This window comes from Hemicordylus capensis, chromosome 2 (assembly GCF_027244095.1).
Source record: "Hemicordylus capensis ecotype Gifberg chromosome 2, rHemCap1.1.pri, whole genome shotgun sequence".
NCBI classification, from domain to species: domain Eukaryota; kingdom Metazoa; phylum Chordata; class Lepidosauria; order Squamata; family Cordylidae; genus Hemicordylus; species Hemicordylus capensis.
Genome location: NC_069658.1, coordinates 386984537 through 387001437, shown reverse-complemented (window position 1 = coordinate 387001437; position 16901 = coordinate 386984537). Strand labels below are relative to the sequence as shown.

Genomic DNA, 16901 nt, shown 5'->3' with positions numbered 1-16901 from the left:
TCTATAAGAATGAGAAAGAAGAAGAGCTCTCTGATCAGGAAAAATAAAAAGCTCATTTTGTGTGGGAGGGGGAGTCCTGGGACAAAATGGAGTAGCAAGGCAAAATGGAGAATAGAGTGGCTATTTATGCCCAAATGCAACAAGCCAAATGCCTCGCAGTTACTAAAGAGATTAATGTCATCGCTTGGCTACTTTGCAAGCTTTGACTGCTATACAAGTCACACAGTTTGCCCACTTAGCATAATATCTTATTCTTAATAACAACCATATGATGCTTCATGTGCATTAAGCTGGGCAAATATGGAGAGACACATTTCCCACTGTTTGCTCACAGCTGATGGGATCAGGGCCATGCACAGTTCTTTACTAGACAAGGTCAGACACTGAAGCTTGACTAGGTCAGAGGTATCAGGGTCAGCACCATAAAGAAGGGCAAAAAGAGATAAAACAAGGCTGGGTGGCTTTGGCCAGCCAAAATTCAAGTGAGGTTCTAGCAAATAGGTAGCATACAAAAAAGAACACACAAGATCATCACAACTATCATCATCATCCAGAGATTATGATCAGAGATATGATGATGATGATGATGAGTTTGTTCTTCCAGTAGCTCTACAGTCTCCAGCCCTGGTTGCTCAGCTGAAGATCCTGAGTCCTGTAACCCATTTTTCAACAAGTGCCCAGGTACTCTAGCACTTGATGCGCCCCTTGTTGACACGGGTGACAACGATCTGGTATAGAATTTGTTTTTCTTCTTCTCACCATGGGTATGGGATTAATAACCATCACATAGACTGATTATAAGGAAAGACACAATACAGTTGCTGTGATGATCCACTGGGACTTTTGCAAGATTTACAAATTGCCAGCAAGCAAGAATTGGTGGAATCATCCGACTGAGAAGGTCACAGAAAACGAGGAGGCAAAAATCCTTTGGGATTTTCGAATACAAACTGATAGGCATTTAGCGCACAATATGCCAGATTTGACAGTCATTGAGAAGAATCAGGTTCTGATAATTGATATTGCAATCCCAAGGGATAGATGACTTGGCAAAAAACCCCAAAAAATAACTAAATACAAGGACCTTCAGATTGAAATTGAGCGGAAAAAGAAAACAATAGTGGTGCCAATAGTAGTTGGTGCCATTGATGCAGTACCAAAATAACCTGAACACCATCTTGACAACTTGGGCATCGATAAAATTACAACACATCAACTACAGAAGGCCACACTCCTCGGGACAGCACAAATACTACAATGCTATCTTTCATTTTTCTTCTTTTATCCTAGACCCTTGGAAAGGGCCCAATAATTAAAGTACCAAATCCAGTCAATAACATCTGGTAGACTGTGTGTAAACAGTATAATAATATTAATAATTTAAAAAATAAATAATAATTTAAAAAATAAATAATTTTTTTTGTTAGCCTCCCCATAACAAATTGTTCTCTGGGCAGCTCACAACACAGGATTAAAACATACAATAATAACATAACAATGTAATGACCACCATTACATAGGAATAGAGGTCACCTCGTGGCAAACTCTATTTGCAATAATGCAAAACTTGGCTATGCTGGAAGAGATCCTATCATTCAGGTCAGACGGCAAGTAACTTAAATAGAAGGAATTTGAACAACCCGGTAATTTTGTTTAAAAAGGTAAAATAGAGACATGACGATGTCCCTGTAAAAATTACAGTAAAGTAATATATGGGCTGATATTTCTATGGTCCCTGAACTACAAGGACAAAGACACTCAGACAGAGGCGCTCTTACCCCTGGACTTCCGCGCCGAAGTCCAGGCCCTCCATATCACCTGGGCCCCCCCAAATTCTCTTAAATCTGTCCTGGGCTGTCTGGTTGCTGCTGGCCCACTGATCTGTTTGACAATCCAGATCTAATATTCTCTGTCTGAGCACACCAGATCTGCTTAACTGCTCAGATTAAAGGACAAGGAAAGGCTTAGGGTCATCACATGATCTACTAATTTAAAGTTTTAGATTCATAGATCCTGCAGGTCTGTCTAGCTTTCTATCTGTTTATTTAGGAGAACAGCTGGACTTGTGCAAGCATGAACTGCCCACTTTGCTAAGCAGGGTCCACCCTGCTTTGCATTTGGACGTGTGACTAAATATAAGCATTATCTACTGCAAGATGTTCCTCTTAGAGAATGAGGTTGTAGCTCATTGGTAGAGCATCTGCTTGCATGCAGAAGGTTTCAGGTTCACTCCCTGGCATCTCTAGGTAGGGCTGGGAGAGTCTCCTGCCTGAAACCTTGGTCAGCCACTGACATTCACTGTAGACTACACTGAGCTAGTTTGACCAATGATCTGACTCACTATAAGGCTGCTTCCTATGTTCCTAGGTAAGGTTTATCTCCCTGCAATTCCTTGCTTTGCATAGAGCTCAGTGGGAGAACATGAACTGAATCGCTGCCTTACTCGGTCCTGGCATGAGCTCCATATACAGGAAGGCCTTGATATCTGTGGATTTGTTATCTGCAGATTCACATATCCATGGTCAGGTAAAAGACACCCGACCTCGGTGTACATGGGGGGGGGAGAAGAAAAAACACATTGACATCAAGTATCTGTGGGTCGGGGTGGCCGAAAATGACCGTGGAGGTCATTTCCGGCCGCCATTTTGTGTTTTAGAGCCCCAAAATGGCTCTGTTTTTTTTAAAGGAAAGGAAAATCTGGTGATTTTTGGCCTATTTGTAGGCATTCTGGGGCACAACACGACTCGGGGGAGCAGCAATGCATGATAGGCAGCTTCCCTCCGCATTTCCCCCAAAATCTGGCTGATTTTCGGTAATTTTTGATGATTTTCCCGACAACCGGGAACCTAACCCCCACGATCCCATAGTCCCCCAATGACACAACATTTGCAGTTTCCGTATCTGCAGTTGCAGCCGGGAACAGAACCCCAATGAATATTGAGGTCCTCCTGTACTGCCATAACCAGGGATAAATAAAAGGACACATGCTCCTGTGCTGCACTTTATGCACCACTTTCCCTGACTTTTGCACCACATTCTTGCATAGATCTACACTCAGGTAATTGGAAAAATGGGTACTGGGGCAGACACCCTGATTTACAAAGAAAATGCAGCAGCACTGCTCTCCATTTTGCTACTTCTACACCTGAAAATCTTCCACACCTGAAATCTGCAATGATTCAGAAAACCTCTTCACACAAGCAGCTAAATCTGGGTTATCTGCCTCTAATTTAGGGTTGTGTGCACATGTGAACCATGGTAAATGCACCAAGCCCTGGTAGTCTGAATCTGGGTAACCCTGTTTGTAACTCTTGCTCTTAACCCAGATTAGTGAAGCGCTCCAATATCTAAGCTTGTTGATTGTGTGTCCGCTTTTCCTGTTGTTTTCAGGTCCTGGCAGCTGGCCACCATGTTTGTGTGAGAGTGCTGTGGCTCAAGGGCTGCTAGCTGTGAATGTGCCGCTCTGCACTGCATGCTCTCCGGTCCCATGCTAGCAATGGCTTGAATAAGGCTGAGACTGCCTCCTGCCCCCTTGTGGCCAATCAGAGCATGGCTGCTGACGCCATGGGGTTTCCAGCTTCTGGCCACATGGTGCTTTGTGGGAAGGTTCTCCCAATTCCCAGGGGACTTCCCTAATCCAAGCTCACTGCTATGGTACTCGTTTGCAAGGAGGGGTTGCAGAGCCCAATGGAGGCTTTGCTCATCTGCCCAATATGGGGTAAGTACTCTTCCAGGTCTCAAACCACCCCCTTCTAATCATGTGCAAGCACCCAGAGAGTGTAGGGATTCCACTGTTAAGTGTTAAGGCAACATCTACTTAAACTATGTGGAATTCTAAAGGATTCCAAAGCAGAAAACTGGAGAGGTAGGTGCATTCTCCATAATTATATACTTTCAGATAACTGGCTGTAGCAGTTTGGTTAGGGCTGTGATCAACTGCATACTTAGCATAATGGTCAAATCTCAGCTTAGCAGTAGTAAATATCCAATAAAGTACATTAACGAAGATTATGCTAAAACGCAACTATTAGAATGGGGCAGGAGGGGGGAACCTCTATGACCTAATCTGAACCAAAGTTCAGCTCCAGAATCTGTTTTCAGTGATAAGAGTTCAGCCCTGGAATCTGAAGTGACAGTAAACCAGAGTAGAGATGAGCATGTATAGAGTGTCTTTTCTTCACTCACAAGGGGAATGTTTCCAGGTCAGAGAATGATACTTAAAGCACCTCCCATTTCAGATATTAAGCGCTGGAGCTATTTGTTACATGAGGAGGATGCAGTTATTTCTACTCCAGTAGAAGCAGCAAGTGACCCAAAGAGCCACCTCGTGTGCTCTTGCAAACAGCTCTACAATTGCAAACAGATGGGTGTTGCTCTTTCAGCCCCCAGTAACCTCAGCAATAAGGCTGCACTTCATTTGAAAACACCTTCAGGAATTCTGGCGTGAACACTGCGGCGACAATGATGTTTATGAGATGTATGTATCCATCAGGAAGGGATCTGTCATGTTTGCGCTATTATTATGATTCTTCCCGCTTTATTAACATCCTTGTTAGTAACCACAAGCCTTTTTGAAAGCTGACTTGGCGGCTTGCAAGCACAGCCTGCAGAACAACATGTGCAGGGCTCTTAAGTGGGGTGGAGAGCAGCTACGCTCGTCGTACTCACATAAGGAATCTAGGGGAGAAAAAACGATTAACCATGGCAAATCGTAAGTCGCCTGGGGCTTCATGGCTGTCACTGTGCACTATGTCACTGGGGCCATTCACTGCTTCTGGCACAGGTCTCTGAGCTCTGATGGAGCATGTCCTCTGCTAGTGTCTTTTTAGGCCAGAACACAGAGGTGAGGAGCTCATCCTGGCCAGCAAGAGTGGGGCACAAAGAAAGCACTGAAAGTAACGAGTCAGTTCTTCTGTCTCCCTCCTCCAATTGTTTACATGGCACTGGCTGATTCAGATGACTGGCTCTGGCTGCTGGAAACACAGGAGCAGTGACCGGCCATCATAGTGGGCCATAGTGACCCCAATAACCATTTTTAATATACACTTCTTTTGCAATTTAATGTTACATATATATCAAAGAAAAGGCCTTTAAACACAGCAGTGAACAGTGTTTCCTGTAACATGGATCCCCAGATTGTCCTCTTTGCTAAGCAGGGTCTCCCCTGGTTTGCATCTGAATGGGAGACGTGTGCACGCTGTAAGAGATTCCCCATTGGGGATGGGCCCACTCTGGGAAGAGCATCTGAATGCTTGCATGCAGGAGGTTCCAAGTTCCCTCCCTGGCATCTCCAAGATAGGGCCGAGAGAGACTCCTGCTTGTAACTTTGGAGAAACCGCTGCCAGTCTGGGTAGACAGTACTGAGCTAAATGGACCAATGGTCTGACTCAGTATAAGGCAGCCACTTGTGCTCCTGTGCTGACTATAACTCTCATTAGCCAAAGGCCATTGCCTGGGAATGATGGGAGTTGTAGTCAATGACATCTGAGAATCTCTGTTACAGGAAATACTAATTGTGAATATTCACCACCCCATCAATGATATCTGAAATGATGCCCTTTGTTGCATTATTATGATGCCTAGTTGCGTTATTTATTTGCTGAATAAACATATGTGCACATCCATTTAGGCAATTCTCTGTGGTGTCCATTTCTTAATTAGAAACAAGACTGTTTGATATGAATGGGGATGTGTCACACCCAGCAATTAGTATACTACTGTGCCAGCAGTCAAGATAGAATAACAGATGAAGAGAGGAATGTTAGACCTACACGTGACACAATTCTCCAAATCACTCAAAGTCCACTCAAAAAAAGTGCACTCAGGAAAGAAATGCCAAAGGCTATCAGGGAGAAGACAAACAGTCATGGTACATAAGGACAATAAGAGATGTCCCTTGTCTAAGCTCACAAAATAAAACCATACTTAATGCAATTACTTCCATATTTTCTTGCTGAACCACAGGCATGATTATGAAGGAAGGACAAATAATCAAGACCTCAGGGCTAAGATCTATAAAAGGTATACAAGAAGGTGTGGAGAAGGCAAGAGAAGGTGGTTTGGCACCTCAGTTCAGCAGCAGAAAATGGTAATGAACACACTGGTGTTCTGAGATGGGAATTTCAAAAAGGAAAGGCATTGGGCAAAAGAGGCTGTTTTAATGAGGCAGAAGGACTGAGAAATCATAATAACTCTTTAAGATGCATGGGCAACCCTCAAGTTTTCTGCACAAAGGAAATGCTGGGGCAGCCAAGGTGGGGGGAATTCCTTATGTACAGTGGCAGCACCAGTAAAAGGTGGCATAGAAGGGGCAAAATGCATGTATGGGTTGGTGAGCTGTGTCCTACACATTAGATTTCTGAAACAGAAATGGGGGCAGGTGAGAGGCCAAATTACTGGTTTGAGGGGGCGCTTGTCACCCTCGCCCCCTCCCTGGAGCCACCCTTGTGACAGATCACACAGCATTCAGGACTCAATAAGGGTGTATTCAAAATAAATTCGCAACCAATTTCTGGATCTATTAAAAACTTAAGAGCAGCCCTGCTAGATCAGGCCCAAGGCCTGTTTCCCACAGTGGTCAAATAGATACCTCTGGGAAGCTCACAAGCCGGAGATAAAAGCAACAGACCCACCGCAGCCCACTGCCTCTGTCACTCCCCGACTGGCTACATAACCCTCAGGGAACTGTGGGTTTCAGAGGAAAGGGGATATCTCTGAACCCACCCACTCCATAGCACCAGCACACCATCCTTGCACTGGATGTCATCCACTGCTTGCAGCCACATGCTAGATCTCTCTCTTTCATGCGGCAGAGCACACAGTGATTCAGGATCTACTAAGGTAGGCACTTTGAAGGCACAAACAAGACTGCCTCCAGTCCTGGTAGATGTTTTGGAGGAAGGGTCTCTCGTCTTCTGAATAGGACATCCGAGCTCTGCCAGTTCATGATAGGATGCAAGAACATCTTTAAACCAGAGGTGCATAGTTTTGAACTGAGAAGGGGAATGCTCCTTAAGTCTTTTGTACAGAGACTTATTCTGGAGCACCATGAGCCACTTAATAGCTGAAATGACGTTTCTAAGTTATGCACCCAAGAGTGGTACTTGTATACAGATGAAATGCTGTTTGGAGTTCTCGTATGTTATGGAAATGTTTCCCTGTGACAAAATATGCGATGAATGAGTTGGTTTGAAATCTTGCCAGCCTGTATGTGCTGCTATCGCAACATTCAATGACTTTTACTTAGGGTGAAAGTTCTTGCGATAAATCATGGAAAAACTGACTTGTGCTATCTTTAGTCACCGTGCCGTTTCGCTCTCACAAGTCATTCACAGCTCTAAAAATACAATTTATATCACCACATTCCCGGAATTCTTTTAGTTCTTACATTCTGATTTAAGTGGCATTAAAGTCCCGGCTGCAAAGTTCAAGGCTGCGGGATGATATCTCATCAAGGGATTAGCTGTCACCTGAGTTCAATACATTGTTTGCAATATTTATTTGATCTGAGCTCCCAAGCTAACGCGGAAAATCTCCCTGTATGTACACCTGCTACCTGGTTACGTGGAACAAGAGCTAAAGCGATCTCGGGACAAGATAATAATGTAATAAGCACACTCTTCACTGCAATATAGAATTAAACTGAAACATATGCACGCAACATAGGCTGCTTCCCAAGGGAGTGACCCTCTTGGGGCTCAAGCTTTTGCTTGAAGCCTCCTAGGATCAAATCCCTATGCACTCCCTGGTTATTGTCATACATTATTGCTTTGGACTCACTCATCTGTGCCATTGTTCTATTGATTAACTTATAAGACTTTTCCAGCACAGCTATAGACTGAAAGACCCAGCAAGTCCAGCACGTTCCCTCTGGATTTAATTACAACTTTCCCCAACGCTTCATCATTTAAGCAGAACTTAATGCTTTTTAATTCTCCTTGATAGGGACCACGAGGCACATTGTGTTCTTTGTCCCAACTGGCATCTCAACAAAGCTGAGCAATAAAAAAACTCCATTTGTGTAATAAACTGTGATCCAATCTACTACTTAGGCACAAAGTCCTTGAAAATATGCAACCTTTCCGCATATTACATTAACTCAAATCGGATGGACAGGGCCAGGGTCAGGGGTTGCCATTAATGGACAGCTGCAAAGGGCCCAAAGCCTTCAGCAGGGCCCACTGCTGATCCTCAAGACCACCTTTGTGTGGCGGCAGAGCAACTGTCTTGGGGACCACCCGGATAGGAAGGCAGTTTGACCATGCAGGGCAGTTTGCCAAGGGACCCTGCAAGCTGGAGCCAGCCCTGCAGATAGATACTTCTAATTCCTTTGACTTTCATTCAGCAAGCCAGAGAACTGGTAGTTGCAGGAGGAGGGGAGCTATTTCACCATCCTGCTCTTCCGCTAAAGAGCACAGAGAATCACTTTAGCATGACAACAATCTTGTGAGGCAGACTAAACTAAAGGTATTGACTTGGACCACCCAGTGGCATCACAAGGTCACATCCTTATGATATCTTAGTGTGGTAGAAGCCACTCCCTGGTGTTTGCTGCCGACATCATTCTATTGATGTGGTCAAGCGGGCAATCCCACGGGAGGGACCACTTACAAGGCCACTTCCCATACCAGCATCATCACCGGGGGCAGTACAAGGACACCCTCGCATGTGAAGAAACTAGGTTCTCAGTCCCTCACACATGATGCCTCCACCCCAGTTCTCTTACTGCTGAAGTGACATGGGATGGAGCCATGGAGAAGCAGCAACCACACCACTGTAACATCATAGCTCATTCTCACAGTTATGGATTGGGTAGGAGAAGCCTCCTATCCAAGTTTGGGAGCTGTGGGCACTCCCACTTTCTGATCGTGTGTGAGTTAAAAACAAGGCTAGAGGGAGGCCCTGGCACGGATCCTGTGCTAAGCAGCAGCTGGACCGCAGGGCTCCCTCCTCCCAAGCAGCTGGACCCAGGTCTTTAATGAGGGAGGAGGGAAATCCCCCTAACCCAGCTGCTGCTTAGTTTATGATCACTGCCACTGCCTCCAACCTTCTGCCACGAACCGCTCTCTCACGAGAGTGTCAGGCCACTGGGGCTCTACATCGAGCAAATTGCTCTACGGAGGACAGCCATGAGGACAAATACCCCACCAACCGCCAAGTAGCTGTCAAAGCATGCCCCCTGCCAGCTTGTCTGCCTATGTGGACATGTGCGCCCTTGCTTGTGCCCTGAAACAGCAACCCCCACTCTCCTGGGAAATTGGGGCTCCTCTCTCCTGAGAATCCCTGCAGTGGAAGATCCACATACAACGCAACCCTGGTCCGAACCTGGGAATTTTGGAAGGCAGTACAGGTCCGACCAACACCCAGTGTTACCCCTGCTTTCGCATGCAGCCAGTTTCTGACACATGGAGCGTCAAAATCTCCTTTCGGTGTGTGCAAGGCTTCCCAGGGGAGAGGGGTTGCAGTGCAAAAGTTCAATCTTTTAAATGGAGAGCAGGGGCCCCACACAAGCAGAGGGCCCTTTGTCGGGTTAACTCAATTCATGAGTGTGCAGTCCAATGACTTAGAGTTTACAACCCCATGGTCTCCCCAGTAGACAACCCTCTCATGAGAGGAATATATTGCAGCAAGCTTAGGGGAGCAGGAGTGTGGTTTAGTTTGCATGCACTGTTTTGCCCTTGGTGGTCCCTTGCAAGAACATCCTAGCTCACAGCAGGATGGAACCCCCCACCCCAGATCCTTTGCCTTCCCTCATATACATATTCCCTCTGAGGAACTCTTCATTTTACCTTTCCTGAGTAATGGGGAAATGGTGTCCACAACCCCTGAAATCATGCTTGTGAAGGAGTATTTTGGTGCAGGGGTCTTAGGAGGGGAGCAGTGCCATCACTGCTGAGGATGGGCAGATGCTCTGAAAATGCACAATTGCACTTGGCATGCCCTCTTCAAGATCATAGCCAATCACAGCTGCTCAGCTGACATGCTGATGCTATGCCCACAGTCCAGCCATAGAGCTTGCTGGGATCAGCCTCAGCAACCGAACAGCAGAGGGGGCTCCCCTCTCTTAGAACCAGAGGTTGCTGGACTGCAGTTGAATGAATGTCTGTGATGCAATTTACAGTTTAAAATTGAAACCGCGGGTTCATCAACCTCTGCTTTCATGTTACGTCTGAATGCGGCCAGAGCCAGACAGTTCTGCAGTCCTGCACTCTGTTCTCATCTGAATTCACAAGACAGGGCATGCTGGATGTAACAACCACTTCCACCTCTCAACACATACTGTATTTACCCAAATAGAAGGCAACTCTGAATGTAAGATGATGCTTTAAAAATAGAGGTGAAATACAGGTTATACCTGTCTTAACTCAAAAGAAAGAGGACTCTGATTCTAAGACAACTCCCGCACCCCCATATTTAACAAGCAAGAACTAGGAAAAAACCTTGTCTTGGATTCAGGTAAATATGGTAGTTTTGCTTCTCAAAAAGGAATCATCCAGAGGATAATGTCAAATGGCAACCAATTCTGCATATCCTGAAATAACATTTTACTCCTCATGTTGTGTTCATTACAAGTGCCTTAAGGACTCGTAATGGGCCCTGTGTTCTACTTAATAGTTTTAAAATGTGATTTTTATGGAGTTTTATTGTATTTTAACTTTTTGGAAACCACCTTGGGATGCCTTATGAAATGCGGTGTAAAAACTGTATCATCAATTAGTCAGTCAAAATAATCATTCTACCCTCCTCCTTGGATGTCTGCCATGCTGTTTACACTTCCTTTCTCTCCAATTGCTCCGTTAGAAATGAGACTCACCATTCCTCCTCTCAGCAAATGAAGAGACCTGGACACATGACTGGATGCTTAGGTCTCTCGTTTCTTTGGGAACACTGTGGAACACTTCTCCTGCATTTCCATTGGGTGCATTCTTCTGGTCTGAAGGCTCCTGTTTAGTCACACCATTCATCACCAAGCCTGAAGGGACTTTGCCAAACTCCTGGTCCTCTACTTTGAAATTTCAGTGCTTCCCAAAGACCAGGATTCCAATGAAAAGCTGTAAGCAGACAAGTCATAAATCACCTGACATGGCACTAAAGGAAGGAAAACACAAGATATTTGCCTTGGGGACACAGTAATTGCTACTTATTCCAGGTCTTGGAATATGTGAGTTTCCTGAGGCTAGATTTGCACACAATGTGACTTCATTTGTTTCAATGTCAGTTGGTCAGTGGAGAATGTTGTCCCCTCCCTCCCCCTGCTAGCTTAGATTCAGCAATATTATATTGCCAGATCTCTCTATAACTGTCTTTGCGGACCAGAACTTGCTACAAACAGTAATTCTGCCTTAACTAGGAGCCAGTTTGCCATTTGACCTCTCTGTTTTCTCACTTGAATTTGGTGAGGAGACCATTCAATGACCAACATGTATTACTACCTCTGTCTGTTATAAACCATGGCACTAAACAACAAACATGAATTAAACAAAAAAAAAAATGTATACCTACCAAAATTCATTTCCCCCCTGAAGTTTACTACCAACATTGAGATTTTAAAAAGTAAAGCTCAAATTGCAGAATATTGAGAAATACCTGAGAAATTGCAGAATTCTGAGGGGGGAAAATAAGTGTATAGGTTTAGTTTGTTGCGGATCTTCATTCAGCAAAGCCAAATCTCCTGTCCTACCAGGGCCAACGTCAGGGGTTGGTCAGCTTGGACCCTGGTCAAGGGCCTGCGACCAACCCTTGTGGCCCTGATGAAATAGAGATGGTGGCCACCAGTGCAGCTGCCAAGAAGCATGCCAAACCACTGCTGCTGCCACTACGGCCAAGCTGGCTGCTGCCGCTACTACCAACCCCTTGTGAGGGCAGTTATCTTAGTGGCAGCAGTGGCAATGATTTGGAGCATTCTTCAGCAGCCATGCTGCTGAAAATCTCTTTTTCACCAGGGCCTCAGGGACCAGTCATAGGCTAATGCCTGAGTTGGCCAACCCCTGACTAACAGCTGGGGTAGGAGCATTGCATTGTGGGAGCGAAAGATGGTGACCTGAGTTGGCCAACCCCTGTCCTGAGTTGGCTAACCCCTGACTAACAGCTGGGGTAGGAGCACTGCATTGTGGGAGCGAAAGATGGTGACTGCCAGCATGGCAGCCCTACTTCCTCATTGCCATTAAAGAGGCCCACCAAGAAACTTTACCAATGGCCCCCACAAACCTGGTATCGCTACTGTGACCTGGCATTCTCTAGATTCCCTGTACATTCTGCTCCTAGACTTCTATGGCCAATCTAGACAAAGAGTTTTTAACCCATTGCATACATATTTGTTACTCCTTTGTTGTATATGTTCCACACATCTTCCCTTAGGACTGCACTCCTTTTGTGGAGATAGTACATTTTCCAGGATGGTACCTGAGGAAATGTAATACTTCTTATTGAATACTGTCCTTGACATTGTTAGTCCTGCCTCCTCCACCACATCCATACCATTTTGTGAATGTCACAGCTTCCAAAAAATGTATTAAAATATATTCATTGCCTGTGTGTTCCCCACTCACAGCCCAGATTTTAAAGTTGCAAAGAGCAGCAAAGCTCTCTCTTTCTACTTCTTTACCATGTCATAAATAATTGGGTGGCGGTTTTGTTTGTTTGTTTGTTTGTTTGTTTTTGATTAGTTGAACACTGGAAGTTTTTGCTTCCCTTGAAAACACAACATACAGCAATGCAAAACAGCAGAATGGCTATCCCTACAAAATAAAAGAACTATATTCTACTTTTATCCTGCTGTACCAAAAGGAGTTCAGGTGGTGTATGTGGTTTCCCCTTTTAAAAGCACAACAACCCTGTGAGGTAGGTGAGATAGAGACTGGCCCAAAGTCACCCTCTAAGTTTTATGACTGAGTAGGATTTGAACCTGGTTCTCTCCAGTTTGCCTAGCACTGTACCCTTCCCTGTCCATTATGTCAGGACAGAATAATATGGCTTTTGGTGGTAATGAGAAAACATTGTTGAGGCCCATTTCTTATCATTGTGTGAAATGGCTGTTTGTGTGGTTTTGCTCTCCTGAATCTGCCATTCCCCACCTACCTCCTGACAAGATCAAGGAGGTATGTTAGAAAACTCAACTGGCTTAATCTCAACTTATCCACTTGTCCCCCTAGGAGAAAAGAAAGAAGGAGAAGGAGCCAGGCGAAGTGTCATCATACCATCTCTACTGCCTGCTGCTTCTCCAGCTGGATCTGGGCCCCTTCTTCCATCACAGAGGCCAGCAGAAGAACCACAACTACTCCACAAGAATAAGGAGGAAGTGAAGATGGTGAAGAAGCAGCCAGTGAGAGGTGTCATCATCACCATTCCTGCCTATTGCTGCTTCTCTAGCTGGGACTGGGGCCCCCTCTCCTCCTCTCACAGAAGCCAGAGCTGTGTACCTGGTTATGTTTATCCTCACAGTCGCCCTGTGAGGTAGATTAGGCTGAGAGAGATGCGACTGGCCCAGAGTCACTGAGTTGCACGGCTGAATGACAATTTGCTTCACGGGATATCAGATGATCTCAGAGACTGGACACCATGTAGCCTGCTTGGTGCGGGCAACTGGGCAGAATCGCTGCTCATCAGCTCTTCTGACCTCTGACTGCTTGTGGGCATTGCGAGCTGAAACCCTTAGAACAATAAAACGGGCCCATCCTGATTGGCTGGGGGGCCCTAATTATGCTAAACAGGCAGTGGCTCTTCTGTACTGCAGTGTAGGGTGTTGCAAGAGATGCCCTACCTGAGACACATCCCTTTGAAAAGCACCAGACAAGGAGACAAAGGAAGCCCTTTGCTGGAAAGCACTGTAAGTGTCCACTCCTTCAGAAATCAAGAGGGGTCTGGAGAGGGAGAGAGAGAAGAGGGAGAGAAAGCAAGAGAGAGAAAATCATTCTGCAGTGTCAGGGAGCACTTAGATGGTGTGTTTGGTGCGGATGGCAGGGGCAGTGCCCCCACCTGCCCTTACTGAGGAGCCTCCTCTCAGCGGTGAGGCCTGCACTGTGACCCTGTTCTCACTTTCATGCACTGAGTGCCCCCTCTTTGCAATCAAGAGAACAGGGCTATAGCTGCCATAGTACTCATGCCCAAGTAATATAACACACATGCAAGAAGCAGCCTTTAAGTTGTCCATGTGCAACATTGGCACTGGCAACATCTTAGAAGAAATAAAGACTCTGTTCTCTCACGTACAGGAGGGAATGCTTCTTGCAGAACTTGGACAAGAGGTGGGTGAGCAAGGTAGCTGCCTAGAAAGCAGTACGCATAGGGGTGTAGGTAGGGTTGCCACATTCACCGGAGAGAATTCCTGGACACAGCCATCAAGTGGCCGGGGGGGGGCAGGCACAAGGCTTAAACCCCTAATTTTGCCTGGGATTGGAAAGAGTGCTCAGCAGCGGAGCTTGGCAGCTGTTTTCCACATTTCCCCCTATAGCATTCTTTGCACAGGAGAGGGTTAGGAACTCATATCGTTTGGGGAACCGGAGTTGGGGGTGAAGCTTCTGCAGAGCTTCATTTTCCAGGTTCTAATATAACAGACTGTTGTGTTTTACCACCTGTTGCTCCTTGCGTTTCTTCCTGCTATTCCACACAGGAAATACTTCCCGTTAGCTAAGAAAAGCCCTCACAAAACGGCAGGCACTGCTTCAGGCAATGAGTGTTATATTGAGAAGTGCAACCTCCAACATGGCCACTAGAGAAAAGGAAGCTCTCTCTGTCCATATACTTCACAGCTAAACCCAGAGGCCCACTTGTTAACTCTGAGGATGATCCAGGATGGAGGGGAGAGGGTTTACTGAGCCATACAGAAAGATCCAAACTAGCCATTCAGCAGAACTGGTGAAAGCGTAAGAATAGGGGGTTTTTACACACTGATACTACATAAGTACAATGCCTGGAAAGAAGCACCAGGAAAAGAAGTGTAACATTTATTAAAGCAACTTTCCTGCTTAAATTCCTGGACATTTCATATCCAGTATGACACTTTTCTACATCCTGGACATCCAATTCCTGGACTGTCCAGGCCAATTCTGGACATGTGGCAATCCTAGGTGCAACAAATGGCAATAAATGGTTTCCTCTGTGGCATATATTATTTTGTGATGTCTCATGTCCCAGGCTTTAAAATGAAGGCCAAATCCTTTCAGTGAAAAGTACCACACGGATATTTGGTGGTTTGCGGGGTGGGGGTGGAAGGGGTTACCTGAACCATTATGAAAGATGGATGGGCATAGCGACAATATGAAACAAGCATCCTATCTTCCTTTCAACAATATTTATTTACTTATTTAATTCGATATATATACCGCACTTCCAAAATGGCTCAGAGAAGTTTACAAATTCACGAATCGTACAGCCTGGAATGTATGAAGGATCCGACTGCTTCTCAGGAAAGCTATAAATCTGTAATTTATAGCAGCGAGGGATATCAGCATCCTGTTATATATAGGGCTGGTTCATATGCCTGCATAAAAGGTGTAAGATGGGAACCAGAAATTACCAGGGAGTGCATGCTCCCAGCAGATCTGTTGTCTGAACTTGCCAACCTCCGGTTCCAACATCAGTTCCTGACCTTGGCGTCCAACTTTCACTTGAGGTTCTCCAACCAATTTCAAATGTCAATGACAAGTTGGGTAGAGAATCTTGGGCGGAAGTTGGGAACAGGTGCAGGAACCAGTTTTAAGAGGTAAAATGGTGTACATCACCGTTTCATTGAGGGAGTCATGTTCAAACTTTACCTAGGGCATACAAATGCCTTGTCCTGACTCTGGCTTCTTCTAAAATTTATTATATCCCATCTTTCCTGTAAGGTCTGGCGTACGTAGCCCTCCCCTCATTTTACCTTCGCAACAACCCTATGTGGTTGTTGGGCTGAGAAAGAGTGACTGGCCTAGGTCCACCCAAATAGCTTCAGTGCATGGAACTGAGAACAGGATCACGATGCAGAACTCATCCCTGACCTACAGACATAAATTATTGCTCATGTACACAGAACTTACACATATACAAACTGCATACACTTAGATAGGTACCATTTTGCACGGTACAGATCAAGCACGCAGGGTCTGCGTGTATACAGCTTGTCCTGCAATGTGCAGCCAGTCATCCAGGCACTGGTGGTGGTAGCCAATTTACAAAGTCTGTTTGCATATATTTTTGATTGTGGCTCTACTGAGCCACCTTTCTGCATGATCCTCATCCTGGTTAAGATTTCTGTTGTATTTTTTTGCATGTTGAAGAGAGTCAATTTATCCAGCAGCATAGATTTCCACCCACAGCTGTATTCATAGCATCCAAAATCATCTCTCTCTCTTTTGGAACTAATGCGCAGCAAAGAACTGTTTATTCTACTGTTTTCAAATATTCATCTTCCTTAGCATTTTGGAGCTGTTGATGTGATGCATCTTTCCAATGGAAAGTTATTGGTGATGACAGGACAATCCGGGAAACTGCATCTGCTTACAAAAATGTAACTTTGTGCGGCTGAACATTAAATCTTTGATGAATTAGCCCAGGGCTTTGGTGACGTCCATGCTGAACCGATATGACAGTTTTATATGGATTATGATTATTTATGTTTGTGAAAAATAGCGGGTGAGAGCCAGCAAAGCAGTGTCAAAGTTCTGGGACCACCAGCATCGGTGCTCTTCATGAAGGCTTTTTATATTGGTAAAGTAACATTATTCTGAAACTTGGAGCATGTGCAACATTTTAATTTTCAGTAACTGTAGCAGGGCCCTTCTCTGAAAGCCTGGAGGTCAGAGCATGCCCTTACAGACGCCTGCATTCACAGTACACTCAAGTAGCACTAGCTTATTCGGTTCTCTCCCTCCCCCATGTCAGATTTGGCCTAAAAACATTCCACGCTGTTCCCTCACTTCAGCTTG

General features: G+C 45.3%; 1 protein-coding gene across 10 annotated transcripts in view; it reads right to left on the bottom strand.

Moving 5' to 3' along the window:
- The window catches only part of MYOCD (myocardin), a 306487-nt gene that overhangs the window by 128790 nt on the left and 160796 nt on the right, over positions 1 to 16901 (bottom strand). For 5 of the 10 annotated variants that reach the window (XM_053288181.1, XM_053288193.1, XM_053288187.1 and 2 more), the window contains exon 2: positions 10814 to 11051. The exons of 1 other annotated variant lie outside the window; for it this stretch is intronic. In XM_053288181.1, the coding sequence (XP_053144156.1) occupies positions 10814 to 10964 (151 nt within the window). In that variant the 5' untranslated portion in view covers positions 10965 to 11051. Of the gene's footprint in view, positions 1 to 10813; positions 11052 to 13759; positions 13860 to 16901 lie in introns of those variants that run through there. 4 more of the 10 variants (XM_053288183.1, XM_053288184.1, XM_053288207.1 and 1 more) reach the window with 2 other exon arrangements.